The sequence below is a fragment of the Triticum aestivum genome, chromosome 4B (genome assembly GCF_018294505.1).
Source record: "Triticum aestivum cultivar Chinese Spring chromosome 4B, IWGSC CS RefSeq v2.1, whole genome shotgun sequence".
Taxonomy (NCBI): Eukaryota; Viridiplantae; Streptophyta; class Magnoliopsida; order Poales; family Poaceae; genus Triticum; species Triticum aestivum.
The window spans coordinates 481,980,154-481,989,462 of record NC_057804.1 but is presented as its reverse complement, the minus strand read 5'-3'; the positions used below and the strand labels follow the sequence as shown (position 1 = coordinate 481,989,462).

General features: G+C 46.7%; 1 protein-coding gene across 1 annotated transcript; it reads left to right on the top strand.

The window, feature by feature from the left end:
- The first annotated feature begins 8,311 nt into the window (after positions 1-8,311).
- LOC123095024 (uncharacterized) lies at positions 8,312-9,108 on the top strand. The gene has a single exon (XM_044516859.1). The coding sequence runs from the start codon at positions 8,365-8,367 to the stop codon at positions 8,941-8,943; it is 579 nt and encodes a 192-aa protein (XP_044372794.1). The 5' UTR covers positions 8,312-8,364; the 3' UTR covers positions 8,944-9,108.
- The last annotated feature ends 201 nt before the right edge of the window (positions 9,109-9,309 follow it).

Below are 9,309 nucleotides of genomic sequence, written 5' to 3'. Positions count from 1 at the left end.
AAATTTATCAAGGTATGTACTCATTGAAAAATCTTATCAAGCGTCTTGATCTATCTATATAGATCTTGATGCTCAATGTGTAAGCAGCTTCATCGAGGTCTTGCTTTGAAAAACTCTTATTCAAGTATCCTTTCATGCTATCCAGAATTTCCATATCATTTCCAATTAACAATATGTCATCCACATATAATATTAGAAATGCTACAGAGCTCCCACTCACTTTCTTGTAAATACAGGCTTCTTCAAAAGTCTGTATAAAACCATATGCTTTGATCAACTCATCAAAGCATATATTCCAACTCCGAGATGCTTGCACTAGTCCATAGATGGATCGCTGGAGCTTGCACAATTTGTTAGCACCTTTAGAATTGACAAAACCTTCTGGTTGCATCATATACAACTCTTGTTTAAGAAAACCATTAAGGAATGCAGTTTTGTTTATCCATTTGCCAGATTTCATAAAATGCGGCTATTTCTAACATGATTCAGACAGACTTAAGCATAGATACGAGTGAAAACTCTCATCGTAGTCAACACCTTGAACTTGTTGAAAACCTTTTGCGACAATTCTAGCTTTGTAGATAGTAACACTATCAGCGTCCGTCTTCCTCTTGAAGATCCATTTAATCTCAATGTCTCACTGATCATTGGGCAAGTCAATCAAAGTCCATATTTTGTTTTCATACATGGATCTTATCTCAGATCTCATGGCCTCAAGTCATTTTGTGGAATCTGGGCTCACCATCGCTTCTTCATAGTTCGTAGGTTCGTCATGGTCTAGTAACATAACTTCCAGAACAGGATTACCGTGCCACTCTGGTGCGGATCTTACTCTGTAAGACCTACGAGGTTCTGTAGTAACTTAATCTGAAGTTTCATGATCATCATCATTAACTTCCTCACTAATTGGTGTAGTAGTCACAGGAACAGATTTCTGTGATGAACTACTTTCAAATGAGGGAGCAGGTACAGTTACCTCATCAAGTTCTACTTTCCTCCCACTCACTTCTTTCGAGAGAAACTCCTTCTCTAGAAAGGATCCATTCTTAGCAACGAATGTTTTTGCCTTTGGATTTGTGATAGAAGGAGTACCCAACAGTTTCCTTTGGGTATTCTATGAAGACGCACTTCTCCAATTTGGGTTCGAGCTTATCGGGTTGAAAACCTTTTTCATATAAGCATCGCAACTCCAAACTTTAAGAAACGACAGCTTAGGTTTACTTCTAAACCATAGTTCATACGATGTCGTCTCAACGGATTTAGATGGTGCCCTTTTAACGTGAATGCAGTTGTCTCTAATGCATAACCCCAAAACGATAATGGTAAATCAGTAAGAGACATCATAGATCGCACCATATCCAATAAAGTGCGGTTACGATGTTCGGACACACCATAACGTTGTGGTGTTCCAGGTGGCGTGAGCTGTGAAACTATTCCACATTGTTTTAATTGAAGACCAAACTCGTAACTCAAATATTCGTCTCCGCGATCAGATCGCAGAAACTTTATTTTCTTGTTACGATGATTTTTCCACTTCACTCTGAAATTCTTTGAACCTTTCAACTATTTCAGACTTATGTTTCATCAAGTAGATATACCCATATCTGCTCAAATCATCTTGTGAAGGTCAAAAAATAACGATACTTGCCACGAGCATCAACACTCATTGGATCACATACATCGGTATGTATTATTTCCAACAAGTCAGTAGCTCGTTCCATTGTTCCAAAGAACGGAGTTTTAGTCATCTTGCCCAAAAGGCACGGTTCGCAAGCATCAAATGATTCATAACCAAGTGATTCCGAAAATCCATCTTTATGGAGTTTCTTCATGCGCTTTACACCGATATGACCCAAACAGCAGTGCCACAAATAAGTTGCACTATCATTATTAACTTTGCATCTTTTGGCATCAATATTATGAATATGTGTATCACTACGATCAAGATCCAACAAACTATTTTCATTGGGTGTATGACCATTGAAGGTTTTATTCATGTAAATAGAACAACAATTATTCTCTGATTTTAAATGAATAACCGTATTGCAATAAACATGATCAAATCATATTCATGCTCAACGCAAACGCCAAATAACATTTATTTAGGTTCTACACAAATCTCGAAAGTGTAGGGAGAGTGTGATGATGATCATATCAATCTTGGAACTATTTCCAACACACATCGTCACTTCTCCCTCAACTAGTCTCTGTTTATTCCGTAACTCATGTTTTGAGTTACTAATATTTAGCAACCGAACAAGTATCAAATACTCAGGGGCTACTATAAACACTAGTAAGGTACACATCAATAACCTGTATATCAAATATACCCTTGTTCACTTTGCCATCCTTCTTATCCACCAAATATTCAGGGCATTTCCGCTTCCAGTGACCATTTCCTTTGTAGTGTAATCACTCAGTTTCAGGCTTTGGTCCAGCTTTGGGTTTCTTTGCGGGAGTGACAACTTGCTTGTCATTCTTCTTAAAGTTCCCTTTCTTTCCCTTTGCCCTTCTCTTGAAACTAGTGGTCTTGTCAATCATCAACACTTGATGCTCTTTCTTGATTTCTACCTTCGTCGATTTCAACATCACGAAGAGCTCGGGAATCGTTTTCGTCATCCCTTGCATACTATAGTTCATCACGAAGTTCTAGTAACTTAGTGATGGTGACTAGAGAATTCTGTCAATCACTATCTTATCTGGAAGATTAACTCCCACTTGATTCAAGCGATTGTAGTACCCAGACAATCTGAGCACATGCTCACTAGTTGAGCGATTCTCCTCCATCTTTTAGCTATAGAACTTGTTGGAGACTTCATATCTCTCAACTCGGGTATTTGCTTGAAATATTAACTTCAACTCCTGGAACATCTAATATGGTCCATGATGTTCAAAACGTCTTTGAAGTCCCGATTCTAAGCCGTTAAGCATGGTGCACTAAACTATCAAGTAGTCATCATATTGAGCTAGCCAAACGTTCATAACGTATGCATCTGCTCCTGCAATAGGTCTGTCACCTAGCGGTGCATTAAGGACATAATTCTTCTATGCAGCAATGAGGATAAACCTCAGATCACGGATCCAATCCGCATCATTGCTACTAACATCTTTCAACACAATTTTCTCTAGGAACATATCAAAATAAACATATGAAAGCAACAACGCAAGCTATTGATCTACAACATAATTTGCAAAATACTACCAGGACTAAGTTCATGATAAATTAAAGTTCAATTAATCATATTACTTAAGAACTCTCACTTAGAAAGACATCCCTCTAATCCTCTAAGTGATTACGTGATCCATATCAACTACACCATGTCCGATCATCACGTGAGATGGAATAGTTTCAACGGTGAACATCAATATGTTGATCATATCTACTATATGATTCACGCTCGACCTTTCGGTCTCCGTGTTCCGAGGACATATCTGTATATGCTAGGCTCGTCAAGTTTAACCTGAGTATTCCGCGTGTGCAACTGTTTTGCACCCGTTGTATTTGAACGTAGAGCCTATCACACCCGATCATCACGTGGTGTCTCAGCACGAAGAACTTTCGCAACGGTGCATACTCAGGGAGAACACTTCTTGATAATTAGTGAGAGATCATCTTAAAATGCTACCGTCAAACAAAACAGAATAAGATGTATAACAGATAAACATCATATGCAATCAAAATATGTGACATGATATGGCCATGATCATCTTGCGCCTTTGATCTCCATCTCCAAAGTACTGTCATGATCTCTATCGTTACCGGCACGACACCATGATCTTCATCATCTTGATCTATATCAATGTGTCGTCACATGGTCGTCTCGCCAACTATTGCTCTTGCAACTATTGCTATTGTATAGCGATAAAGTAAAGCAATTATTTGGTACTTGCATCTTATGCAACAAAGAGACAACCATAGGGCTTCTTCCAGTTGCCGATAACTTCAAAAAAACATGATCATCTCATACAACAACTTATATCTCATCACGTCTTGACCATATCACATCACAACATGCCCTGCAAAACCAAGTTAGACGTCCTCTACTTTGTTGTTGCAAATTTTACGTGGCTGCTACGGGCTGAGCAAGAACCGTTCTTACCTACGCATCAAAACCACAACGATAGTTTGTCAAGTTAGTGATGTTTTAACCTTCGCAAGGACCGGGCGTAGCCACACTCGACTCAGCTAAAGTGAGAGAGACAGACACCCGCCAGCCACCTTTAAGCACGAGTGCTCGCAACGGTGAAACCAGTCTCGCGTAAGCGTACGCGTAATGTCGGTCCGGGCCGCTTCATCTCACAATACCGCCGAACCAAAGTATGACATGCTGGTAAGCAGTATGACTTGTATCGCCCACAACTCACTTGTGTTCTACTCGTGCATATGACATCTACGCAAAAAACTAGGCTCTAATACCACTGTTGGGGAACGTAGTGTTGGGGAACGTAGTAATTTCAAAAAAAATCCTACGTACACGCAAGATCATGGTGATGGCATAGCAACGAGAGGGGAGAGTGTTGTCCACGTACCCTCGTAGACCGTAAGAGGAAGCGTTAGCACAACGCGGTTGATGTAGTCGTACGTCTTCACGATCCGACCGATCCAAGTACCGAACGTACGGCACCTCCGAGTTCAGCACACGTTCAGCTCGATGACGATCCCCGGGCTCCGATCCAGCAAAGCTTCGGGGATGAGTTCCATCAGCACGACGGCGTGGTGACGATGATGATGCTCTACCGGCGCAGGGCTTCGCCTAAACTCCGCGACAATATGATCGAGGTGGAATATGGTGGAGGGGGGCACCGCACACGGCTAAGGAACGATCCGTAGATCAACTTGTGTGTCTATGGGGTGCCCCCGCCCCCGTATATAAAGGAGCCAGGGGGGAGGAGGCGGCCGGCCAAGGAGGGCGCGCCAAGGGGGGAGTCCTACTCCCACCGGGAGTAGGACTCCCTTCTTTCCTAGTTGGAATAGGAGAAGGGGGGAAAGAGGAGGAAGAGGGGAAGGAAAGGGGGGGCGCCGCCCCCCTTCCCTTGTCCTATTCGGACTAGGAAGGGGAGGGGCGCGCGGCCCCCTCCTGCCTCCTTCCCTCTTCTCCCTCGAGGCCCATGTAGGCCCAATAACCCCCCGGGGGGTTCCGGTAACCTCCCGGTACTCCGGTAAAATGCCGATTTCACCCGGAACGATTCCGATGTCCAAATATAGGCTTCCAATATATCGATCTTTATGTCTCGACCATTTCGAGACTCCTCGTTACGTCCGTGATCACATCCGGGACTCCGAACAAACTTCGGTACATCAAAACTTATAAACTCATAATAAAACTGTCATCGTAACGTTAAGCGTGCGGACCCTACGGGTTCGAGAACTATGTAGACATGACCTAGAACTATTCTCGGTCAATAACCAATAGCGGAACCTGGATGCCCATATTGGTTCCTACATATTCTACGAAGATCTTTATCGGTCAAACCGCATAACAACATACGTTGTTCCCTTTGTCATCGGTATGTTACTTGCCCGAGATTTGATCGTCGGTATCCAATACCTAGTTGAATCTCGTTACCGGCAAGTCTCTTTACTCGTTCCGTAATGCATCATCCCGTAACCAACTCATTTGGTCACATTGCTTGCAAGGCTTATAATGATGTGCATTACCGAGAGGGCCCAGAGATACCTCTCCGACAATCGGAGTGACAAAACCTAATCTCGAAATACGCCAACTCAACATGTACCTTCGGAGACACCTGTAGTACTCCTTTATAATCACCCAGTTACATTGTGACGTTTGGTATTACCCAAAGTGTTCCTCCGGTAAACGGTAGTTGCATAATTCTCATAGTTACAGGAACATGTATAAGTCATGAAGAAAGCAATAGCAATATACTAAACGATCAAGTGCTAGGCTAACGGAATGGGTCAAGTCAATCACATCATTCTCCTAATGATGTGATCCCGTTAATCAAATGACAACTCATGTCTATGGCTAGGAAACTTAACCATCTTTGATTCAACGAGCTAGTGAAGTAGAGGCATACTAGTGACACTATGTTTGTCTATGTATTCACACATGTATTATGTTTCCGGTTAATACAATTCTAGCATGAATAATAAACATTTATCATGATATAAGGAAATAAATAATAACTTTATTATTGCCTCTAGGGCATATTTCCTTCAGTCACCTGCCGCAGTGACGTCATCCACGTGGTGGGCACGCAACCATGTGACCTGCGCCACGCGGGCCCTTCGAGTGGGAGGGCACCTCGCGAGGATAATGGCCGCAGATGGTGGTGGTCCTTAGTGAAGTCCTCCTCCGTCAAGAGGGTCTTCGTGAGGCGAGCTCCTCGCGAGGCATCTTGCCCCGCGGCGCCCACTGCTGAGCCGTTTCTTGAGTTGGGCCAGGGGTTGCTTCCTGGGTCGTAGGCAGATGGCCCGTGGTACCCTGGTTCCCACTGAACCGACAATAGGGGAGAGCAACACTGTCTTCTTGCAGCGGCATGCGAGGGAGATTTTATTGCGGGGTAGACGGTTGCCATCTCCGGTGAGGTGTGGTGTGAGGTTGGGAGTGGGAGGAGGTGGAAGATGGGAGATTGGCGCACACCGCGTGAATGGATAAGAATGAGAAAAATGAGGACGGTGGGTGGGAGGACACGCGTGCATGCTATGCGGTGCGTCCAATCTCGCTTGGTCACACGGCGCCCATGGCGACTGGTGCGAGATTAGAACGGTCGGCCGTTCCAAAATGTTTCCCTTCTAACAAACGGCAAGTCTTAACTCTATATATTCCATTCTACTACCTACCATATATTGTATGTGTCAAGCGTTAAAATAAAATAACTTCAGCTGCCAGTTTTCAATAGATCAAAATTGAACGGCAAGGATGATACATTATTAAAACTTTCCTTTTTTTACTTTTGGGGTTTTAATGGCCCTATAATGCATTTCCTTGCTTGTACAAGTGTAAATCTATATTAGCTAGCCCTGTACAATCGTTCATAGCAACTTGCCCTTTGTATGAAGGTTAGACACTTTGCTTACAACCAGGAGCCCATGATTACGTTATATATACAGAGAACTATTGAACTATTTCCATCATCTCCATTAACACGCCAACATTCTCAAACATTCTCAAAATGAGAATGGTTTTCGCAGCTTCCATCGTGTACGTTTTCCTCGTATTCCACGTCGTTCTCTTAGCTACCACGGCGGTCGCCACAACCACCACGCCCTTCCCAACGTCTGGCGTCACCAACGCCACGTCGGTGGCCAACAGCAACACCGCAAACGGCGTCGAGTCCCGTGCAGCGACGGCGGCGCTCAACAGCTCGGATCAGTACTCGAATCAGTACATCTGCTACCTCTGCCGCCAGCGTAACACCCTGATGATCAAGTGGTGTCCCCTCTACAAGGACGACTGCCACCTCGCATGCCTGTCCTCCACGTCCCCTACCCGCCACCCCCAGCTGTACCCCTCCGCCGACGGCGAAGGTAGGAAGAGCACGCTGGGAACCGGCCCTGGCGGCTCGGACCCCGACGACTGCTACGTCATGAAGCTGTATCCGGATGGCAGATGGGTCATAACCGTGGCGGTCAGCTGCAAGGCGGTCGCGGGCTGCTACCTTGTGTGCAGCAATGGAGACGCGCCGCTTGGGAGCAGAGCCGACGACACCACCCCGGCCGTGGCCAGGGGGCCGCCACTGCCCCGCGCCTCCGAATTCCAGCGGTGCGGTGATCAGCTCCCGGCGGCAGGCAACCGCGTCTAGCCACGGCCATATGATTAATTCGGTTTCGATGGTTTCTATCGGCTTAAGCGAGATTTAAACCTTTCAGTTTCTCACGGGACAGACAAGAAGAATTCTTCCATCCCAATCTTAGTTAATCATGAGTCCGTGGTTTGTTTTCGATCGCCTCTCCTCGTTTCGTGGCAGAAAGCAACTCGGCGATTTGTTTTTCCGATATGGCTGTAGCACACACTGTTTAAGTCCAACAGCATCTATTGCCTTCTGAGCTAAGGTGACCATGCATGAAATCGGGCCGGTTTACTGCTTGGAATTTTCTCACGAGTCTCCTGGTCGATCGATTCAGATCCACTTGTTGTATTCCAGCCAATTTCGCCAAGCTGTAACCCGAACACCATTTTCGCGAGATGACAGTACTTATCCAAAAATGCTTTTAATCATCTGCTGTCTCTTACCGCGAGAAGCACATGCAGCCAAATTCTTGGGCTGCTGCACACTTTTTCTCTCTTTTTCTTCTTTCCCGTAGCCGTATATACACACACCAAAGCGCCGGCTCGATCACATCACTCCCAACAGCTGCAGCAACGCACGCACCATCTTTCGCTCTCGGTCTTGCACGCGATGCCTCTCTCGGCCGCATCCATCCTCCGCGCCTCCTCCCTCGCCCTCCTGCTGCTCGCGGCCACGGCCACGGGCGGCGATGGCAGCACGACGAGCGACTCGTCTGTGGCGCAGTCCATCGACGACACGGAGATGTACCTCTGCTACCTCTGCACCGGGCGCAACCCGATGCTGATCAGGTACTGCCCCATCTACTGGGACTGGTGCCACCTCGTGTGCTACGACCCCGACGTCGCCGCCGGGCCCGCTGCGTCCCTGCGGCCGGTGGCAGCGGCAGCCACGGCCCCGCGCGAGACGCACGCCCAGCTGGGGTGCTACGTCATGAAGCTCTACCGGAACGGCACCTACGTCATCGTCAGCCGCCACGACTGCTCCAAAATGGCCAGTTGCCGCCTCTCCTGCGGCGGCAGCGACGTCGTAGTCGCCGACGGGAAAGCCTTGGGCGCGGCGCCGCTGCCGGTTACAGCGTCGGCGCCCCAGGGAATGCAGCTGCCGCCGTCGTCGCGCGTCGCCGAGTTCCAGCGGTGCGGCGATCAGGCAATGGGCCTGCCTCTGAGCGCCGTCCCCGGCCGCGTCTAGCAGCTAGCGGCGCCGGTCGACTTAGGGAGGATGCGCGCGTGTCGGCGTGCAAATATGCGTGCGCCCTTGCAAGCCAAATGTTGACAGGATATCAGCGATCGGTTGTGTATAGAGTTGTTAAAATAAAAAATAAATGAAGGGCCCCTATCGTTTGAAAAAAGGTTTGCGTCGATTTGTGCAAGCCGTTGGATCAGAAAGGAACGGCCGGATGTATTTCTTCCTTGAACTGTTTTCTTCTTCCCTCGACGAACAACACAATTTCTTCTAACACCGTCTTGTCCCCGCCTCCGGCGAGCCTCCTATCCTCGCCTCCAGCGAGGTCACATCTGAACCAAAACGATACGGCCGCCACTCGCACATGTCAAA